Source organism: Dama dama, chromosome 14, assembly GCF_033118175.1.
Source record: "Dama dama isolate Ldn47 chromosome 14, ASM3311817v1, whole genome shotgun sequence".
In the NCBI taxonomy this organism is placed as follows: Eukaryota; Metazoa; Chordata; class Mammalia; order Artiodactyla; family Cervidae; genus Dama; species Dama dama.
Genome location: NC_083694.1, coordinates 24,306,165 through 24,328,704, shown reverse-complemented (window position 1 = coordinate 24,328,704; position 22,540 = coordinate 24,306,165). Strand labels below are relative to the sequence as shown.

General features: G+C 50.7%; 1 protein-coding gene across 11 annotated transcripts in view; it reads left to right on the top strand.

Annotated features, from left to right (window-relative positions):
- The first annotated feature begins 1,889 nt into the window (after positions 1–1,889).
- Positions 1,890–22,540, top strand: part of TLR5 (toll like receptor 5) — a 53,129-nt gene continuing 32,478 nt past the window's right edge. For 3 of the 11 annotated variants that reach the window (XR_009695765.1, XR_009695764.1, XR_009695762.1), the window contains exons 1-3: positions 2,822–3,156; positions 12,688–12,848; positions 17,338–17,448. Coding sequence is in view for 2 of the 11 variants with exons in the window: in XM_061160115.1 (XP_061016098.1) it covers positions 13,024–13,115; positions 17,338–17,448 (203 nt within the window). In the remaining 9 variants the exon portion in view is untranslated. The other 8 variants (XR_009695761.1, XM_061160119.1, XM_061160118.1 and 5 more) reach the window with 7 other exon arrangements.

Below are 22,540 nucleotides of genomic sequence, written 5' to 3'. Positions count from 1 at the left end.
TCAGGGGAGTGACAAGAACCTCTAAGAGAGAGGTGCCTGCGAGCACCCTGTGTACCACTCTGGATTTTAACGGACAAAAAGAAGCAGGTAAGAGCCCTCAGTCCTGATAAAATCAGCAAAGACTTTGATCACCTTCCCCTCTCCTGCCAGACTGGGGAGAGATGGCCTTCAAAGGACACATGTGAGAAGACCCAAAGCTAACCTGGCCATTCAGGTGAAAGCTGTCATCTCCCTCAAATGACCGCATCTGTCGAAAGACACGGTCAGGTAGACAGGACCTAAGGGTCCTTTCAGGTCTGACATGAGTCCCCTGAAGCCAGGTGAATGGAAACAGTATCCAAGCCGGGTGCCAGGCTGGGGAAGAGGGCTTCATTATCCCTGGAGAGACCTCAGAGCCTGGAACATTCTCCCTCCTCCCCTACCTATCCCCAGCACCCTTGCTCCTGCGATTTGCGAGGCCCTCCGCTGGCCTTGCAGTTCCACCAGGACAAAGTAGGGTAAATGTGCTGTGAACCAAGCTCTTCCACGTGCTTTCGGTTCCATGAACAAAAAAAAAAAAAAAAAAGGAAGACTGACCCCCACCACCAGCAAGGCTCTGTTTCAGATCGGGATTGGCCGCTGGGGCTCCCAGCTCTCAGCCCTCACTGGATGCTCTTGCAGACCGCACCCCCCACCCATTCCTGGCAGCCGGAGTGTGAGCGCGCCTCCCTCTCCGCAGCCCCGCCACTGGGGGTTAGGGTTGAGCAGGAAGGCGGCTCCATCGCCCTGCACAGCGGCCCTTCAGACCTACTTGAGACAACCTGTCAGTCACACTTCAGGCTGCCAGTCAAGGACTGGAGCCGGGAAGACTCTATGACGAGATCCTTGCGCTGTAATTAAGTGCCAGGATCTTTCACACCTTGCAGATCCTATCACCCAGTTCCCCGGTGAGTGGGAGTCAGCTGTTTTGATTACACCCGAACTCCCCTCGTGGGGGTTTGAGACTTAACAACCCCCGCAGTTTGTGCACCCACCCTCACGCTCCCCCCACCCCAGTCCTGCTCAAGACAGGGCCATGTCTGTCCCCCGAACTGGGTTTCCTCCCAGAGAGCCACTCCACCACTTTCTGATCGGCACCTCTCCTTAACACTTTGGTTGCACGGGCATCTGGGGAGTCGGTTCTTATTTCTGACAGGTCCCTTTTCCTGCAAACTCTAGCCCCAGAGGAGGTGGGGGCAAAGAAGAGAGAAGGATCACTGCTCTCATAGGACAGAAAGGGTCTTTCTTCTTCTGGGTTCTTCAGACAACTCCGGGTTTCCTTCCTCAAATCACGCCAGCTCCCAGCTGGCACTTGCTGGCTGAAATGTGTCAAAAGGTTCCGCTTTTAGCCCAAGGTTTGGCTCCATAGAAGGAGCACTGACCCGGAGTCAGAGCGCATGGTCTTGCCAGCTTCTGACTGTGCCTTCGAACCACTTCTCCAGTTCCTCGGGACTGGGCTCCTCCCCTGTGTGGATGGGAACAGAAAGGGAAGAGAAAGCTGCCCTGGAGGATCTCGAGGGACATTCTGGGAATCTACAGAGGTGGCAACTCTGCGGGTCTTCCAGCCCTGGACGCCCGCAGCCCTTATAGGCGGCCCCTCTCCCGGGATCCAGGGCGCCCCATGCACCCAGCACCCGCGTCCCTCCCTCCCGCCCTCCCAAGTCCTTGGGTCTGCTATATTCTTCCTCGTCAAACGGACACTTTCGCCTGTCCCCGCAGCCGCAGGGTCTGCGGCGCTCGTCCGAGAAGCCTCAAGATTGGAGCAGGAGGGCCGCTAGCCAAAGAGAACAGAGGTTACCTGGGCTGAGGGGGCGGGGGCGGGGTCGGGGGCGGGCCTAAGCCGGCCTGGGGGCGGGGCATGTCCGGGGGCGGGGCCGGCGAGGTCTTCCGGGCCCCCGCGTGGGGCTCAGCTTCTGCGACTGCGAGGAGCGAGCGAAGGTGCGCGGGGCGCGGACAGACTTCCCCGGAGGTGAGAGCTCTGCCGCAGACTAGGGCAGGCCAGGGCTGCTGGCCCCCGGCAGGGACGGGGCGGGGACCCGGAGCCCCCGGGGGGCGGGGAGCCAGCCACCTGTGACCACCGGGCGCCTCTTCCCCTGGCAGAGGGGTTCTGGGTTGTTTACAGCTCTCCTCCTGCGCCCCGGGGGGCCCATTCCCTGGACCGATTCCCTGGACCTCGCTCTTGGCTTCTCGAGGGGCATCCCTGGGGGAAGGGAGAAAAGGGGAGCACGTGGATCCCTCGCCAGCGGGACTCTGGAAACTTTGGCTGTGAGGAAGTCACTTGCACCTACCTTGGAACGGTGCTATCAGACTTTCTCCTTTTCACTTTCGTCCCCACCCTGAGAAGGGCAGGTGGCTTCACTATCTTCCTTGGAAAAGGGATACAGCCACCTTCAGCAGGACCACCGGAAATCCCAATAAGTTACAGAGCTGTTCAACAAAAGGCCTTGAACCCCCACATCTCCACCCTCATAACACCAGGTAGAGCAGCCTGGCAAAGGCTCTGAGGTAAATAGTTTAAAATGAAAAATCCGCTTGTGAAGATAAGAGCATAGTGGCAGCACTCCTGGGAAACCACAGATGGAATGACGTTTTTTTGAGGGATGAGGACAGGGTTAGTGGATTGTCATGGGGTGAGGGGTGTTGCCCCAGGAAGTCCGCTGAGGCCGTGTTGGGTGGGAATTGATGGCGGGGGCTTTCCCTTGCAGTGGGCTAGCTGTGTAGTCACCTGGTGTTTCGAACACCTGCCCAGCACCTGGACCCACGAGCGAGCAGGTAATCCAGTGTCCTTCAGATGGGTGCTGTTGCTGAGCAGTGACCCAGCGCATATGGTGTCATCGGGTGTGTCTGGGATGCTGTCCTCTCGCTGAGTGCCTGGAAGAGGTTGATAGTGATCACACACTGATGTTGGAGAGCTGCCCTGGGGAGCAGCCAGGCCCTGGCCAAGTGTGTGTCATTCGATCACTTCTCCCTGCATTTACTCAGCCAGGCTGAGTTTTGACCGATCTGTCCAAGGACTCCTGGACTCTCAGACTCGCTTCACCCTTGTTCTTGTGGACAGAAGGCAGTGGCCAGCAGCTTCCCATTGTGCCAGGCACAGCCCATCAGAAAGAAAACCTTGGAAGAGGAACCTGGGAGAAGGTCTGTGGTGCTTGATGCTGATCCTCGAGTTGTGGGATTGTGGGGACATTCCAGAGGGTTCCCAGAGGAGGGAACCAGGCCAATACTAGTTACTGAGTGTATTTTAACAACCCCTCTGACCACACCCCTGCATATTAGCCTTCTGGTGCTCCTGTTCTAAATGACTGCAGAATCATCCATTCCTTCTGGTATTAGAGCTCTGAGTAGATCGAGAATCTTTTAGAGTCTGTGGTTTGAATGCAGAGCCATCCCTGCCAGCTTTGGGGGTTTGTTTCTAAGGAGGCAAGGCTTCAGAGGAAGTTGTATCCCAGAGCTTTCTTTGTTTATTTCCCTGTCTCCGGAAGTTTGGGTTGCTGAGTGCTGAAATCAAAATAGGCCTGTTTGTCTATTCCTGCTCACAGACTTGGAGAGCAAGAAAACACTGGAATGTGAAATGACTGAATCCACTATGTTTGTTTCCCTTTTTGATTTGTGGGAAAGAATGCAGAAAGCAGATAGAAATCTTCAGCCAGGTCTCAAGCTTTGGGAATTCCCATTCTGTTTTTGCAGTGCCTTCCCTGATATGAGGGCTATGACCTACAGTGTGCCCAGCTCTATGGGACCATCTCAGCTTGGCTGAGGGAACGTTCCTGCCCTTTAGAAGCTTCCAGGTTCAGGGGAAGGGAGAAACCAGCACCTGTGTAACAGAGAGCACTCGAGTGAAATTGTGTGGCCTGGTCTGCTGGTTCACGGAAGATAGCCCGTGTGGTCTGGAAAAGGCAGAGAGGCTCCGGGAGCTACTTAGTCTTCAGCTGCGTTTAGAAACAACGGTCAGGCACCAGGCAAGGCAAACGGGGAAAAGCCCCTGAAGCTCAGAATAAGCAAAGGCGCTCTCTCTCCCCTCCCCCATGCAGTCCACATTCTCTGCCTTCCTTCCCGGCTCCGTCTCCTGCCACTGCCGAGTGCCCTCGGCCACACTGACCTCTCACGCCATTCTGACCAGGCCTCTTCTGTATGCCTCTCTCTCTGCACTTGCTGTCCTGTGCCCACGATTCTCTCTGTTAGGGAATCATCTGGTTTTGGGGGGTTTTTTTTGGTGGGGGTGGGTGCGTATTTTTGGTTCTTTTCTTTGGCCACAGCATGGCATGTGGGATCTTATTTCCCCAACCAGGGATTGAACTCGCATCCTTTGCATCGGATGCTCAGAGTCTTAAGCACTGAACCACAAGGCTAGTCCCTCTTCTCCATTCGTATATTCTTTCCATGTACACACACACACACACACACACACACACACACACACACACACAAGCATTTCCCATCAGGGAAGTCCCCGGAATCCTCTGGTTTTTAGGAAGCATCTCAAATAGCACCTTTCCCAAGGAAGACTTCCCTGGCTGACCGCTCCCCTGGTCTTCAGGCAGAGTCGGAGGGTTCCTCCTTCCCCTCAACTGCCCCATGACCGAACATCTACTGAAGCCCATGGACCCTGTGTTGCCCAGTTGGCTTGAGGGGTTTTGCCCCACCAGCTGAGGCTGTGTCTTACTCATCTAGCAGCCCTCTTAGTGTCTGGCACATAGCAGGCAGCACTCGGTAAATGATTCCTGATTGAAATGCAGCCATATGTGGGGACCATGAAGCACCTCACTTACTTGTGGGTTAAGTGCTATTATTGGGAATTTAAAGACTAGGTAAGCTTGGTGGAGGAATTTGGGTTTAATGCGGTGGCAGTACTCAAAACCCTTAGCAGCCCTGGGGAGATCCCCTGGAGAAGGGAATGACAACCCACTCCAGTATTCTTGCCTGAAGAATCCCCATGGACAGAGGAGCCTGGTGGGCTACAGTCCATGGAATCACAAGAGTCAGACATAACTTAGTAACTAAACCACCACCACCACTGCCTCAGAATGGACAACATCCATTCTTGCAACTTCCATTCTGCAACATCCTTCTTTTTTTTTTTTTCTCTTGCAACGTCCTTCTTGATCTGGGCCCAGGGTGTCCTCTCCAGCCTCCCCTCCCACCAGTTCACACCTTGAACTTACACTTCAATCTTGTGAACCAGTTGGATCACAGCAGACTCGGGCCCGGGCTCCCCCTCCCCTTGACCCTGTTGTTTGACAGCCTCTGCCAGGAAGGCCCACTGCTATCGCGAGTTTACCCTTCCCCGTCCACAGCACTCAGCGTCTGGATCCCCTGAGTGCAGAGGTCCCTTGGGCTGGGTTGCACGTCCTCCTCCGGGTCTCACTGCCTGCCAGCACATCCTCTTACAGCATCATGCCCTCTTGTGGCTGCCTCCTCTTCCTGACCCTCAGCTCCCAGGTCACTTGGGCTGGGTTTGTCCTTGATGAAGCCCCCTCAGCTAACAGCTTTCTTGGGAGAGAGTGCCCAATAAACAAGCATTGGATAGAAAGCTGAACCATCCATCCAGTGCCTGTTTATGCCATTTCCATTGGTTGGGATTGTAAAAGCAAGGACAACACAAGAGACGTTTGAAAGGAAAAAAGTTAAGACTTGGTGATGAGCAATATGAAGAAGGAAAAGAGAAGGTTGGCTTATAATCCTGCGAGGCAGGAGGAATTGGACTCAGGGAAGGTCCACTCCATGCCTCAGAGTGCCATGCAAAAATGTTTCTATTTTCTGGAGGATTTTCAAAATCCAAAATATTGTTAAGTCACCTTGGGGTATTACTGCATCTACAGTTATTGCAGGATGCCCAAGTGGGGACATCCTTTAATCTGCAGAAATGTGCACTTTGAATGCAGATGTGGTCAGGGTTAGAGGGAGGTGACAGGAGTTTAGAGAAGATGGTCCAGCTTGTGAAAGCAAATGCAGTCACTGCAGGAAGAAGCTAAACTGAGGTCTTGGGAGGAACCTACATTCTCGGGGTGACTGTGGGAGAGAGGAACTGGTGGAAAACAGAAAGAGAGAAGAAAATCAAAGAAGCCAAGGGAGGAGATAGTTCGAGAAGAGATGCATGGCAAAAGCTGTCTGTGCCAAAAAGAATGGAGATTCAGACAAAAACAGATGAGAAGGAGGTGAGCTTTGAGAGTGACACTCCCATAGGAAAGCGAGATCTCATGGGGTCAAAAGAGGCTGATTAATGGGCAGTGGGCGGAGTCTTCAGACCTCACATCTGTGGAATTTGGCCACGGCAAAACGATAGATTCTTTCTGAATGGTCGTGTCAGGAGAGGATAGTTTTGTTTGTTTTGTAAGAGATCTAACCATAGTTCCATGCAGGAGGGAAGAGCCCCTGTATGCTAAGGAATATGGATGAATTGCCCTGTTCACATTGGTTGTGTTTCATTTAACCTTGCTCCCCAACAGTTGCCCCAGGGACCTCTCATTTGGGGTAAGTTCCCAAGCCATGGTACTGCCAAATCCAAGGAGATGATGTTGCAACGTGGAAGCAGTTGGTCCTCACCTCCCTGACCCATGGTAAAGTCATCTCAAGTGCCCCAAACTTGACTTTGCTTCATAATGGTGCAGGCCAGATGTTTTCTCCTTGACTGGGCACAAATTCATGACACCAGTAATAGTAGCAGGCACACAAACAGCATTTCCTCTGAGCCAGACACTGTTCTGAGTCCCTGTAAGATGGGTCTTGTTATTATTCTCATTTTTCTGATGATAAAAATGAGGCCCAGGGGACTCACCCAATGACACAGTGGTGAGGGGGGAGCAGGGTTCCAACTGGGTGTGTCTGGCTTCAGGGTCTGTGTACTTAAAGTGAAAAGAAAGTGAAGTCGCTCGGTTGTGTCTGACTCTTTGCGACCCCATGGACTGTAGCCCACCAGGCTCCTCCATCCATGGGATTCTCCAGGCAAGAGTACTCAGACCACTACATTAGTTCAGGGTGAGCAGCTCATGCTTTACTGTAGATGGATGTTTGTGATTCCAGCTTTAATTGCAGAATTCTTAGTCGTGGTACTGCTGACAACATGACTTATCCAAGTTCACCAAACCTGTTTATCTATCTATCTATTCATTGTGGGTTAGACTAGTGGTTTTACTAGTCATAAATAATTTAATCATCAATAAATATTTACCACATGCAGGATACTGCTAGGGACCCAGAAATATGACCTTATATGTGTCATCTCATTGAATCCTCATAACCACTCTATTTTGTAGACAGGGCAACTGAGCCAGCATTTGAAGGTGGCCATAATGAAGGCTCTAATGAATCTGCCTGCAATGTGGGAGACCTGGATTCGATCCCTGGGTTGGGAAGATCCCCTGGAGAAGGGAAAGTCTACCCACTCCAGTAATTTGGCCTGGAGAATTCCATGGACTCACAAAGAGTCGGACAAGACTAAGCGACTTCACTTTCACTTTTCTTAATGAAAGCAAGATGGAAAGCCACTTTCAGCCCTAAGTTTCTGTGTTCTGAGGTTCACGGTCAGAGACTTAACTGGTTCTAGAGTATTCCAAGGCTAACTTTATTTTCTTTCTCAACACACAAAAGGTTTGCAAGTATGAATCAGTAACATGCTCAGGTGTGCAAGAAATACTGCCCTGCCTTTTATTTTGTAGAGATCAACTTAATATTAGTTTGCAGCCTTTGTCTTAACCAGGCTGGCGAGAATAGAAAACACCCCAGGGTGGTGTCATGATTTCCGGATCTTGTGCAGTGCTGAGAGCTTGGGGTGGGGTTGCAGGGGATCCTGCTCACCAGTCTGATCCACTCAGGTTACCACTGAGAAGCCTGCTGACCCCACCTCCCTGGGAGTCTCTGCTACTTTTGGACTGCCCAGCCAGAATCTAGGGGCTTGCCAAAGTCCTGTCCTCCCGGGACCCCCAGACCTCTCTTCCTTTCCTGTTTCTTCCAGACCTCCCTGCTTTGCCCCTCCAACTTCACTCCTCTCAGGACCTCCTGGAAAAGCCTCTGTGTCCTGGACCTAAGTCCCTGTTTGGGAAATGAAAGCCAGAAGATTCTGCAAGTTACTTCTGAGTACAGTCCTGTTACATACCTAGCCTGGGGCAGTGATGTCAGGGGACTGTAGAGGATGGAAGTGGGCAGGGGAAGGTGGAAATACATGGAGGGGGGAAACATTTCTACTCTTAAAAGATGATCTAGCCACAGGAGCAGTCCCTCTGAGAGTAAATTTCTAGGTGGGAAAAAGTTGCTATTTGAGGCCAGGATATACGTGTGTGCCTGCTAAGTCACTTCAGTCGTGTCTAACTCTTTGAGACCCCATAGAGGGTAGCCCGCCAGGTTCCTCTGTCCATGGGGTTCTCCAGGCAAGAATACTGGAGTGGGTTGCCATTTCCTCCTCCAGGAGATCTTCCCAACCCAGGGATTGAACCCACAGCTCATACGTCTTATTTTCTGCTTTGGTAGGTGGGCTCTTTACCGCTAGCACCACCTGGGAAGCCCCTGGATATATGTAAATCCATTTTATTTATCTACTTTATTGGTCCATCCCTTGTGGCCCAGCTGGTAAAGATTGCACCTGCAATGTGGGAGACCTGGGTTCGATCCCTGAGTTGGGAAGATCCCCTGGAGGAGGGAAAGGCCACCTACTCCTGTATTCTGGCCTGGAGAATTCCATGGACTGTATACTCTATGGGGTTGCAAAGAGTTGGACATGACTGAGTGACTTTCACAAGACCATTATTTTCCATAGATATCTTCAAGATTGTCTATAGTAGATTCAAAAATTTGCCAAAAAGTAGAGGAGGTGATTGTGTCCTGGTCTGTGATGGCTGTCATGACACTCAGCAAATCTCGTTAGGTAATTTGAAGGTTTCCAGGCTTTGAAAATGCTTCTAGTTCAAACTGGCCATCAAACAGATACAAAAACAGGACAAGGAAAGTGAAACTTGGCAAGGATGCCCAGGTGATGGCCAAAGCAGAGCTAGAAACCAGCTTTCCCCTCTCCCAGCCCAATGCTCTTGCCCGGTGATCCCAGCCCAGTGATCTCATTCATCTTTTAAAGAATCACCCACAGGGCAGAGGAGCCCAGTTTCTTGCTAACTCCACCCTCATTCAGCGTGGAACACAACCCACCTTGGGCAGCTGGTCCAGGCTGTTTCCACACTCCAGGGACCTCCCTGAGGTCCCTGGGTGCTGGGCACATGGCAAGAATGTGTCCTTAGAACAGGGGTGTGTTTCCCAGCCCTGCCTGTCCTGCTCCCAGTCTTGGGGCACCACCAGTGAAGTCATGCTTCCCCCTCTGCACCTGGCAGGCTCAGAGATGGAGGACCCCTCTGCCTGGCCCAACTTCCTCCCTCTCCCTCCCCTTTCCTCTGCCCAGGGGGTGTCTCCATCAGCTACAGAGCAGGCTTGATTCTACCAGCCCGGGGAGGTTTTTCATGATGCTTTTTGTCAACCCAGCACAGCCTGCAGATCCCTCCCCGGACAGTTCTCAAGTATTTTGTACTGTCTCCTCACATTTCCATCCTCTATGTCTAAAGGATCATAGTTTAATACGGTTTCTCTTCACCAGGCCTCTTCCCAACTGCTTCCAATTTACATCACAATCCAAATGATTTTTGCTGCACTTAGCGGATTGTCTGTGTCATTACTTTCAGGGGATGCAGTATCAGACTTCCCAGCTCGCCCTCTGCTCAGGCTCCTGACCTTGCAACTGCCTATCTTTCTTGGCAGTTTATTTTGCCCATGAACACTCAGAGTTTAGCTGAGTTGCTAAACTCAGGGAGTTTAGCAATTCAGGGAGACTGTCAGTCTTATATGTTAATTTTCTAATTGAGAATGCTGGTGCTACCTGAGGAAGACAGACAAGTCAGTGTTACGTGTCAGACTCTGCAACCCCATGGACTGTAGACCGCTAGGCTCCTCTGACCATAGAATTCTCCAGGCAAGAATACTAGAGTGGGTTGCCATTCCCTTCTCCAGGGGATCTTCCCGACCCAGAGACTGAACCCATGTCTCCTGTATTGCAGGCAGACTCTTTACCGTCTGAGCCACCAGGGAAGTCAGTGCTTTGGTGAGCTGTCTTTCCCCAAGGAGTTTTAGATGTGCCATGCTAGTTGTTAGGTTTTAATATACACTCAGATGGAATTGGAGAAGGAAATGGCAACCCACTCCAACGTTCTTGCCTGGAGAATCCCAGGGACAGGGGAGCCTGGTGGACTGCTGTCTATGGGATCGCAGAGTTGGATATGACTGAAGCAGCAGCAGGTGGAATTATTTCTTCCAGTCAGATGCTTTAAAGCTGGGTGCTAAAGAGTTTATAATGAGCAGACAGAAGAGAAACCGTTTCGTACCTGAACCATTTTGGTTTTCACCTTTGTCTCAGTGCCTCTGGATGGTGCTGGGTTTGTTTTGGTTTGTGGGGACCACCACCTGGAGATAGTAAAGACTGTAAGGAAAGTTTTTGCATTAATTTCCCATGAGTGCAAAAAAGAGAAACACCAAATCACGCCAGTGTACTGAGAAATTCGGTTTCCTTCTCTCCCTGTTTCCCTTGAGTGGTTTCCAAAAGGAATACATTTTTGGTGAGGTGCAGTTGGATAAATGATGTCTGTCTACTAAAGAAGGAAGAAATATTAGGGGATTATGCATCAATAACTCGTTCTCCGTGCGGCACTAGAGTCTTCTCAGAAGCCGCCAAATATGCTTCCCTGGGGAAGAAGAAACTATTATTGTTGCCATTGTATAGATGATTAAGTTGGTGCTCAGAGAGGTTAAGCACTTCCTCAAGGTCACACATCTATTAAATTGTGGAGCTAGGATTTGAATCCAGCCACACTCATTGGAAAAGACCCTGATGCTGGGAGGGGCTGGGGGCAGGAGGAGAAGGGGACGACAGAGGATGAGATGGCTGGATGGCATCACCGACTCAATGGACAGGAGTTTGGGTAAACTCTGGGACTTGGTGCCGGACAGGGAGGCCTGGCGTGCTGCGATTCATGGGGTTGCAAAGAGTCGGACACGACTGAGCAAATGAACTGAACTGAACTGAACACACTCAGTTGTCATTTTGACCCTTCCCCGCAAATCAAAATTGTGTACACTGCCCACCAGATTCAGAACCTCACAGGATGTGGGGGTGGGGGTGAAAGTGGATAATTCCTTCTAAGGTCCGTGCTAGGAAAGAAAATACATCACACTCCTGTTTTGAAATTCAGTCGCAGCCTCCTCTCCCTATGCTCCAGGAATGGCCAGCCTGCCAGGAGCGTTTGCATGCTCTCTAAGCCTAGGCAAGCATTAGGAACTTCTCTGCAGGGCTCAGTTCAGAGCCGCTGTGGCCTCCACATCCCTCAGACCAGACTTTCCTGAGGCCGTCGGAGGGCTCCGGCCTCGGTCTCCGCCCTTTGGCGCCCCCTGCTGGTCTCCAGGAGAGGCGCCTGTGCTGGAGCCGGAGAAATGGTACCCAAGCTCTCCTGCTTCCTCGTTGTTGCTTAGCTGCTAAGTCCTTTCCTCAGCTCCAAGTAAAATGATGTGACCTGCCCAGCTCCCTTCCCTCTGAAACATCGAATAACCCTCCTCGAGCAACTATCCGATGCTTCAGTCTTCAGGACTGAGAAGAATTGGGAGTGAATGCATGGTCCCCGCTTCTCAAAAGTGATCACGCAGCATCCTGGTCATACATCGTTCCCGGGGGGCTTGAGGTGGCCTGAGTAGTGAGCAGTGAGGCCCCTAATAGAGCTCTCAAGTCCTTAGCGCTCAGATCATTGTCACTGAACTAGCAGCGTCAGTATTATCTGGAGGCTTGTTAGAAATGCAGAATCTCAGGTCCTCCCCCAGACCAGCTTGAGTCAGAATCTGCACTTCAGCAAGATCTCTGGATGATTCATATGCAAATCATCTTTGGAGGCTCTGTATCTCTTTTGCAATGTCCACAATTTTTATTTTTTTGAAGATCGAAATGACAAGTTTACAGCTGGATTCAAATCCTAGCTCTGCAATGCGATGGTTATGTGACCTTAAGCACATACTTAACCTCTGAGTCACAGTTTACTCATCTATAAAACAGTGGAAAGAACTATATGGCATCCTTAACTTTCAGGACCCATCTCATCCTAAATCTGAGACTCAATACTTGCCCAACGTCTCCTAACTCAGCCATGATTTACCTAGTTGTACTGCTTAGAAACATCAAACTCTGATGGCAGACTGAGCTCTCCCTAAAACCTGCAAGCTCTCTGCTCACTGTGGAGAAGATGATGGACTATCCTCATCCTTTGTGTGAGCCCCTGGCAAATGACCACAGAACTGTCTTGAAGGGGACATCTGGGTCCAGGGGAGGTATTTCCTCCCCACCGCCATGACAGTAAAGATGGAGTGGACTGTGAAAGCGTGGAGTTCCCTCCACAGAGTGACGAGGGAGAAAGCTTCCCCGCCTGACCTCTTGACCCAGAGACTGGACCTGAGGTTTCTCCAGGTCCCTTCAGCTCTGATGTTCCACATGCCTTAGTTTACAAAAGGGTTTTGACCTTTTCCAGTTAAACTTCCACTTAATCAGAGACACACTTAGTGTTTTAAATTCCCCTGCAGATAAAAATTGCTGTGTGGCGTAGAAAACCATCTCCGTAATGTTGGTGCTTCTCCCTCCTAATTAGCTTTCCTGTTCTCCCTTAGGACAGCAGAAACTCTTTCTCCTAATTCACCAGAATAACACTGACCACCATCTTCACTACGAGGAGGTTGGCAGAGTCTTAGGAACTAAAGCCTTTAAACAACAGGGACCTCCTGTCTCTAGAATAAGAACACACCAGAAGCCCCTTGTGCTGGGACTGGAGGTAAGTACTCCTGATGAAAATCACCCTCCATCAGAATATGAATGGGAAACAGCTCACCGGATGCTTCAGTTGTGCTGTGTGCCTCGGGGCTACTGTTTGAGCAAAACTGGGTCCTTACCCTCAGAAGATGGGCAAGCTGGAGGAGGAATGAGGTGATGAAAATGCCATCGTGGACATGTACACAGAACCAGGGCAGGAGATAAAGCACTTGTGGGAATATGAGAACCGTTTCACAGAAGAGTTGGCCTCTGGGGTAGCCTGTGAGAGGTGAGTTTGGGTTGGGTAAACAGATGAGACGGGGACAAGCACCCCAAGCCCAGGATCAGCAGAAGCAGAGAAGTTAGATGGAGGCCACACTGGGAGAACGCGAGTTATCCCCGGAGGCCAGGCAAGACTAGAAAAGCCAGAGGGTAGGTTGTCTGGAGTTTCCCCCTCTGGCCAGTGAGAGGGTTCAGGCACTAAGGGACCCCTCTAATCAGCCATTCCAGGAATAGACTAGAGTCCATGTGGAGTCTTGCCCCCTGAAGAGTTGGATCATTGTGGGCAGGAGGAACCAGAAGGTTTCTGGTCAGAGCCGTGCCTCCTATAAGCCCTCTCGTGTACCTGAGTGAGAGATGGAGGTGTTGGGGTAAGACTTGCTCTGGGGGTGGGTAGGGGTCAGTCACTGCAGCAGCCTGGACAGGAGGCAGCAGCAACACAAACAGCTGGAAGTGAGGGGAATCGATGCTCGTGGTGGTATCCTGAGATGAACTTCACAGGAATGGCCACCATCTGCACCAATGTACTTGAGGCTTCTTTCAGTGGGGGGTTAATGAAGCTGATCTGACTTTACCCACCTCATTAGAGTTTCTTATGTACTGAAGATGGAAATAAGGGTCCACAACCAAAGACAAATAGAGCACAGTGTTTGATGAGTCAGAAAGGCAACAGCCCCAAGTGCTCTGAATGTGGAGGAAATGCTACAGATGCCCAAGAGGATATTTCGAGCTATGTCCAGATGTGGAAGAAGAAAGAAGGGCATGTTCCCTCTCAGAGGCTATCGTAAGCACAGATAACCCCTCCCAGGTAGGATGGGAGAGAGCAGATGAGATGGGGCTGCTCCAAAGGGCCCCAGGTTCCCCCCACCTGGACCAGCCCATCCGAGGAACCCAGAGCCCAGACCTGCCCTCAGCACCCTGGTAGCTGGCCCTGCAGGTCATGAAGAGAGAGGAGGACCCAGAGGCAGGATGTGACAAATTGATTCATTCAGCAGAGATTTACAAAATAAGCTACAAACCAGTGAGCTTGAGGGCTTCCCAGGTGGCTCAGTAGTAAAGAATCTGCCTGCCAATGCAGGAGACACAGGAGACACAGGTTCAATTCCTGAGTGGGGAAGATCTCCTGGAGGAGGAAATGGCAGCCCACTCCAGTGTTCCTGCCAGGATAATCCCAGGAACAGAGGAGCCTGGTGGGCTGCAGTCCATGGGGTCACAGAATCAGACACGACTGAACACGAGCACAAGGTGTATAGTGAGTCTGACAGCTGCTGTGGGCAAATTCCTAGACGAGATCTGCTCTCCGGTCTGCAGCTCTGAGGACAGGCGGCGGGAACCCCTGCAGGTGTGCGTAGGTTCTAGAACAGCAAGTTGTATCAGACTCCGCTCATTTCCATCCTGACAGCGTTACCAGCTTCCGGCAGCCCTGGGAATGCAGCAAGGCATTTGACTGAGTCTCTCGTGATCTCCCCTGCCACCCCACGACACATGAAAGGGAAGTTTCTTGCTGGGCTAGACGTACTAGACCAGCTTTGTATCAAGGCATCCTGCGGTAGAGAGATGCGGACAGACCCTAAGGGGACCACCAGGTGCCAGCAAGTCAGTAAACCAATCTCCCGAGGGTGCACCAGCACACAGAGCCCCTCTGCGCTGATGTTCTGCTTCCCCTTTGGAGAACAGTCATCAGTTACCGGGCTCTGCCCTGCTGTGTTAATCCATGCTGCCCACGGAAGCTGCTGCTGACTGTCTCTGCTCAGGCGTGTAATGGGTCTGAGGAAAAGGGTGGGTGGGGAGCACACTTTGCTTTTTGTTTGCAGGAACAAACTGCCAGGGCCTGGCGGCGGGGCGCCTTTTGCACCCAGGTGTGCACAAGCGAGCCTCCCTCTGTGGCTGCATCAGCCTGAGCGGGCTCCGCTTCGGACCCACCACGCTCTCTGCGCCCCGAAGCCCACCTCCCAGAGGCTTCGCATGGTGCTCCCACCAGGACGGGCCTTGAGCCCTCCAGTGGGCCTTGCTGTGGGACACAGGGAGTCACCACGTGGTTACAACACATGCCAGGTCAAGAGCCAGGCCTTCCTGGGCTTCCCTGGTGGCAGATAGGAATCCTCCTGCCAATGCAGGAGGCATGGGTTTGATCCCTGATCCAGGCCGTTAAGATCCCTGATGCTGTGGAGCAGCTAAGCCCATGCACCACAACTACTAAAGCCTGTGTGCCCTAGAGCCTGTGCTCCACAACAAGAGAAGCCACTGCAGTGAGAAGCCTGTGCCCCACAATGAAGAGTAGCCCCCACTTGCCGCAACTAGAGTAAGCCTGTGTGCCGCAGTGAAGACCCAGTGCAGCCATAAATAAATCATTTTTTAGAAAGAAAGCAGTTTACAAAAACAAAGAGAGCCAGGCCTTTTTCTCCTCGAAATAGGAAGCAAGGTGTCAGCGGCTTCTGAGAGGGCAGAGGCCAGGCAGGATGGGCAGGGGAACCAGCAGAGGTTTGCAGTCACCCCTGGGGGTAGGAGAGAGGGTGACCACACGGTTGGATTCTGCACATCTGTGTGAGCACCAGTGTGGTTCCTCCCAACAGAGCTATAGCCACCTGGTGTAGGCATGCAGCGGGCGGGCAGCCGGTGTAGACAGACAGGAGAGAAGAGCAAGGAGGCATCCGGGTTGAAGGTGTTGGCAGAGGGTCAGAAGAGAAGGTCTGTGGGGTGTAGAATGATGGGGAGGTGGAAAGGGCAGATGCATTTGAAGAGCAGGGAAGGTTTGAGAGGGATCAGGAGGCCATCAGAGAGTCAGCCTAGTGGAAGGAAGGGCCCAGGAGACCTGGAAGGGGAAGGGTCACGCTGAGAGCGTGGGAGAGAACTCAGCATTTCAAAGGGGTCATCTCGGGATGGAGTGACTGTGGGGCGAGGGGGACCTTCACTTGGCGCTGAAGGGGGGTGAAGGGCTGAGAGGTTCACCTTCCCCCAGGAGCCCATCCGTGTGTGACCAAGGGGAAGTGACCCCAGGTCAGCAGATGAAGACCCAGGGGTGGGCTGCAGCAGTACTCCCACACTGCCCTCCTTGTGCAGCCACACCGCAGGCACTGGGTTTAGAGGGGAGTCAGCGCTGTGTGGCCTTAAGTAAGCTACTTAACTTCTCTGGGCCTTAGTTTTCTCATGTGTATAATGGTACCTTCTCAGGTAGCTCAGTGGGTAAAGAATCCATCTGCAATGCAGGAGATGCCTGTTCGATTGGGTTGGGATGGGAAGACCCCTAGAGGAAGGCATGGCAACCCTCTCCAGTATTCTTGCCTGAAGAAGCCCATGGACAGAGGAGCCTGCCGGGCTACAGTCCACAGGTTTGCAGAGAGTCAGACATGACTGAAGCAACTGAGTGCGCAAAGACTTGGGAGGATGCAGAGAGGGAGGAAGCTCAGAGCTCTGTGGGCATGAGCGTGTAGGCAAAGGTGTCCACTCTGTGGTATTGTACTTATTAGGATATACTTCTTTCCTCCCTCCAGACTCGAGTCCACTGGTTCTCAGATGTGAATGTGCATCAGAACCACCCAGAGGGCTTGATAGGACAGCCTGCCAGGCCATGTCCCAGAGCTTCTGATTCAGGAGCGGGGGGAGTGGGAGGCCAGGTAGCACTGATGCTGCTGGTGCAAGGACACCTCTTGGGCATCACTTCTCTAGAGTCTCTACAGACCATGAGACCTTGGCAGGCAGAGGACCCCCAACATCCAGCAGTGACCAGCACAGAGCAGGGGCCTTGGCCTGGGAAGAGTGGCTCCGGGACAAGCACAGATTCTCAATACAGCAGCTGGTCACCATGAGAAGAGGTGGTATTGAATGAAAAAGAGGTCACTTGGGAAGAGCCTCAAAGTTATGGTGGTTTGTGCAGAAAGCTGGATTTGTATCTGGGGAGCAAACGCTGAGGTTCATAGCAAAGCAGTCACCCATGCGTTTGGAACTGCTGTCAGGGGCAGAATGCTGGTCTGGAAGGACCATGGCCCTGGCAACACTGCTGGCTTCAGAGTGCTCATTTGCTGGCTTGTTCCGATGACATGATGCTGTGTCCTGCATGTGAAGAGCACATTTGCCCTGGGAAGATCACCGTGTCCACTGGCCTTGAGCCTTTTCCCGAGGCTGAACTTGAATGTCTCCCCATGTGGACTCAGTCCAGGATTTTTATTGTTCTGTGAACCTGGGAGAAACCCTCCCCAGCACCCATTTGGAAATGTATTAACTGTTTTTCTCAGACAGCAATTGGTTCTCCATGCCTGGTGCTCCAGCCTCCTGCCAGATGTGGGCCACCACCTGCCAGGAGAAACGTCCTCTGTCCAGCCTTGCGGCCAAGCTCGGAATCCCAGGTGCAGCCAAAGAGCCCATTATGAGTATTATTTATTAAGAACCAAGTGTTAAATTAGCACAGGAGCGGTCCGGATTTGCCAGCCAACTGTGGTGCCCGGGGAGCAGAGGCGCCCCTGGGCGCAGGCTTCCCTGCTTCCCGCAGAGACACCAAGCCTGGTAATTCACCCACGCCAAGGCCAGCAGCTCTGCTGGGCAGGCAATTAAGTCAAGAAAGGGAACCCGCTCTGCTGACGGCTGGGATTAAAGCTAAATGAATTCAACTCAGAGAAAAGGGCTACGACCCTTCTCCCTCTGGCCTCATTATCTTAATTAACAGTGTTTGGCAGGAGTATTGAGGCCCGCATTGATTGAGCTACTCCTGTTACCCCTCAGAGCCCTAGACACAAGTAGCCTCGGTAATAAAAACCCAATTCTCAACAGCCCTCTGAATTTCTTTCCAGCCCTCTTCCTCTAAGAAAAGCATGGGGTTTCTGAGTTGGAGGGGATCCTTTAAACCAGGGTTTCTCAGAGTGTGGCCTGAGGACCACTCTCCTCAAAGTACCTGGGATATGGCGATAAAATGCACTTCCCCAGCTCCATGAGACCTATCCAGCTGAATCTCCAGGAGTCAGACTCTGGGAGTGGTGGTATTGCTTTTTTCTCTTTAATTTTGTTTTCTGATCGTGGTAAAATATACCTGACATTGTGCATGCATGCTAAGTCACTTCAGTCATGTCCAACCTCTTTGCAACCCTGTGGACTGTAGCCTACCAGGCTTTTCTGTCTATGGATTCTCCAGGCAAGAATTCTGGAATGGGTTGCCATGCCCTCCCTCCTTCAGGGGATCTTCTTGACACAGGGATCAAAACCGCCTCTCCTGCAGCTCTCGCATTGCAGGCAGATTCTTTACCGCTGAGCCACCAGGGACACACCATACTTGACATTAAGGACATTCATATTGTAGATGGTGGCTCAGACAGTAAAGAATCTGCCTGCAATGCGGGAGACCCAGGTTCGATCCCTGGGTAGGGAAGATCCCCTGGAGAAGGGAATGGCAACCCACTCTAGTATTCTTGCCTGGAGAATCCCATGGACAGAGGAGCCTGGTGGGCTACAGTCCAGGGATCACAAACAGTCGTACATGACTGAGCATTCATCTCCAGAAATTTCTCATCATCCCAAACAGAAGCTCTGAACCTACAAAACCATCATTCCCCACCCCTCCCTCCAACCCCTGGAAATGTCTGTTCATTTTCTGTCTCTCTGAATTTGGCTAATCTAAGTCCCTCATATAAGTGGAATCAAACAGTATGTGTCTTTTGTGATTCACTTATTTCATGGAGGCTATCTTTAAGGTTCACACATGTTGTTGAAGTGTGTGCCAGCTTTTCGTCTGTTTTTAGTAATATTCCATTTTACGGATGGACCACATTATCTTCTTATCTGTCAGTGGACATTTGGGTCATTCCTACCCATTGGCTATTGTGCATAATGCTGTCATGAAAGTGGTGTGCAAATACCTGTACTGCTTCTAAGGTGCCGTCAAACTTGCAGCCATGTGAGGCGACCTTCTGAAACTGGAATCACCTGGAGAGATTTGACTACTCAGGATGCCCTAGCCACACCCTAGACCAACCAAATCACCCATAGATGGGACCCAGTTCCTGTATTTTAACTCCCCCAGTGGTTCCAATGTATGGCCAAGTTAGAGAACCATGGGTTTATACCAGTGATTCTAAAATTTGGGTGTGTACAAAATTCAGTCACTTGTTAAGAGCACAGACGCCTGAGAGTCTCTTTTAACTTTTAACATCGGTCTGTGGGAAGCCCGAGCTTCAGTGCTCTAAGCTCTTCAGGTGGTTCTCATATGTCACCAGAGTTGAGAACGGTTCCTCTCGTTCAGTCTGTCATTGAAACGAGAACCTGCTGAGGCTGCTGGAGGTGACCCTCTCTGCCCAAGGTTCTGAGCCCTTTGGCACCCGAGTCTGCACTGGTCCCCAGCGCTGATTCCTGAGCCAGTCCCATGAGTTCTCCAAACTCTACCACACAGGTGCAGAGGGTAGCTCATATATGGAACCTCCTGTTGTCCTACTCTTAATTTGAAGTGTTAGCCTTGAATGAGACCACGACTGACATATTACGGAACAGTATTGCTGTATTAGGGAAGATTACTCATATATTAGGAAACAACATGAACATATTAGTGAATGTGAAATTTGCATTTGCTTATGTGCCGTTTCTTAAGTTTAAGAAAACGACCCCGCCGCACCAGCCTACGTATGACAAGGGAAAAGATCTCAGAAATCTACCAGCGACCTTCACACTCTGTGTGTTTTGAGCTGACACCCATTCCCAACTGGTGTTCCACTTCCCTTGACAACAAATAGCCCCCTCCTTCCAGCACCTCACAGTAGCCCCCAAGCGGCAACCCTCAGGCCTTTTTCAAGGAAAGGGATATTTCTTGCAACGTGTTGTGTATATTTCTTAACCGCATACATGTATAAAACAGTGCTACCATTTTCATTAGGTTTTTTAGGTGCTGCCAATGAAGGTTTTGCAAGCTGTGTGCTGCCCTCTGTTCCCCCAGAAGTCCTGTGATCTTATTGAGTGATTTTGCATAGCTGAGCGATTTTTAGGAAGGACTGAGTATATCGCCTGATGGCAGAACTAACAGTGTCAGTACGTGTCGTTTCTCACCATCTTTTTATGAATAGTTTAGGAGCACACTGCCAGGCCACTCCATCTGCTGCCATTGAGAACTCACTCCAGACACCCCTGGATGGCGCCCTCCTCTGTGGGGTCGGAAGCTGCTGCCAGCAACCAGCTGCTCTGGGGTCAAGAAGCAAGGAGCCCTGTCTGGCACAGGCTTCTTCCGGGCCTTAACCCAACACACTGTCATCCCTCTCGCTCCCTTTGGCTTCAGCCCCCTTAGGGTTTGGACTTTTGGTCACTTGATCTTTTTTCTTGGGTTCCCTAAGTCCACACCTGCTGCCCACCCTGTCTCACAGCCTGCCTTCACTCTGGAAGCTCATCTTTCTGACATTTGGTCAGGTCTGAAACAATTCCATGGCCTGGTTCCCACCTTGAAATTAGATTTGCCCTCTACCAGTGTTTGTTCATATTTATTTCAACCCATTTTGGATCCTGGTTCCCATTCCAGGAGACCCCGGCCTGCGATGGTCCCTCTTCCTAGCTTCTGTCTTCATGAATAACCCCTCCAGACTCCTGTTGGCTCACCAGATCACCTGGCTCCTCTATTCATGTGTCCTACCCCCTGACCTGTAGAAGTCTGCTTCAGAGATGAAGGTGTAGCTATTTCACACTTTGCTGTATTTCATAAGAAAATAGGTCTGCAGTATGTCTTCGTAGCATGACATGAACCCAGGTGATTTTCTTTAATATCTGTTTGTTCAACTGGCCTTATCTATCTTGCTGTTTAATTTTAGTTTCCCTGTTAATACTTGAAAATTCAGTGTATTGAACATGTGTTGTTTGGGACTTTCTTTCATTTGTTTTTACCATGAATTCAAGGTCAAGCTGCCTAGTACAGTGTCAACATTTGGAGGCCGGCCCTGAGTGGTCCGTAAAAAGACAGAATTGAAACTAGACATCTTAACTCTGTTATTCTGAACTGGTGTTCTCACTCACGTGTCTCTGTAGGGATTTTCCTGTCAGGTTACATAAGACGAGAATTCATTCTGATGTTTGAATAAAACAACAGCCACAGAACTGTCAGCAGCTTGGGGGCCAAGCTAGTTCTTTCCTGCAAATATCAGTTCAGTATCAGAACACATTTATCTTGCAGTCACTTAAAATCCTCATTGGTGAAATCAAAGTCTCCATTCTCCTTTCTTCTAAAACAGAGGTTAACGAACTATGGTATTTGGACTGCAAAGCCTAAAATATTCACCATTTGGCCCTTTACAGAAAAAGTTTCCCAAGCCCTGTTCTAGAGTGTAAAACCTGCTGGTTGTTATATGTAAACCAAAGGTTTTCCTCATGAGATTGAAAGGGCTAGCCTTCAGGAGAACAGGGAACCCTCTGAACTCAGGTACAAATTTTGATTTATGTTGCAAATATGCATTTTTGGAGAGTGAAAGGTCAGGCTTGGTCTGTTGTGTTCACCACTAAAACAGTGCCAGACAGAGATGCTCAGCAAAAATTAATGAGTAAGTTATTGAGGAGGAGGGTGTGGCAGAGACAGGCCAGAACCAGATGAAGGAAGTCTTTGCAGGATTTTATTCACAGAGCAGGGGGAGGAGGAGGAAGGGGGTCTGTGTGGAGGTGTGGTATATTCTGGGTTATGTTTCTGAAAGAACACCCTGGCTGCTCTTTGGGAAACAGAGGGTGAGACTGGAAATAAGAGAGATCAGTGAGAGCTCTCAAGTCTAGTCCTGTCAAGAGATGGGGGCTTGAACAGAGTAGACTTGGGAGGTGAAACTGACATGACTTGCTACCATGGGGGTGACATTTCAGAGAACAAAGGTGACTCTGCTGTTGTTACCCTGAGCCCATGAGTGGAAATGGCAGAGAAAATAAGAGCCTTGATAAATATTCTCACCAAGTTTTTTCTTACGATTCTTAAGTGCCTGGTTTTGGGTTTATTTTTAATAGTAGGTTATATTTAATTATTACCAACAGGAAATTGTTTAATTTCAAATGTGAAATGGCAATAGTTGTTTTTCACCTGATGGTATACATGAGTATACTGTGCCCCACCCCCACACTCTTTTCTTTTAATTTAAAGAATTTATTTATTTTTGGCTGCCTTGGATCTCTGTTGCTGCATGTGGGTTCAGTAGTTGTGGCATATGGGCTTAGCTGCCTCACGGCTTGTGGGATCTTCCCAGACCAGGGATGAAACCCATGTCTCCTGCACTGGCAGGAGGATTCTTAACCACTGGACCACCAGAAAAGACTTGCTGTCCTACTGTTAATATGGCCTGCTTTTGATACTTTGGGTCAACTCAGGAGTTGATGTCTCCTTCTGATCAGCTGTAAATTGTGTGTCAGAACCTCAAAGGTGCTATGGAAACCCTACCACAAATCACCCCCAACACAACGAACCCTCTTCAGAGCCTGAAAATGATCCAGGGCTGGTGCCTCCTCTAG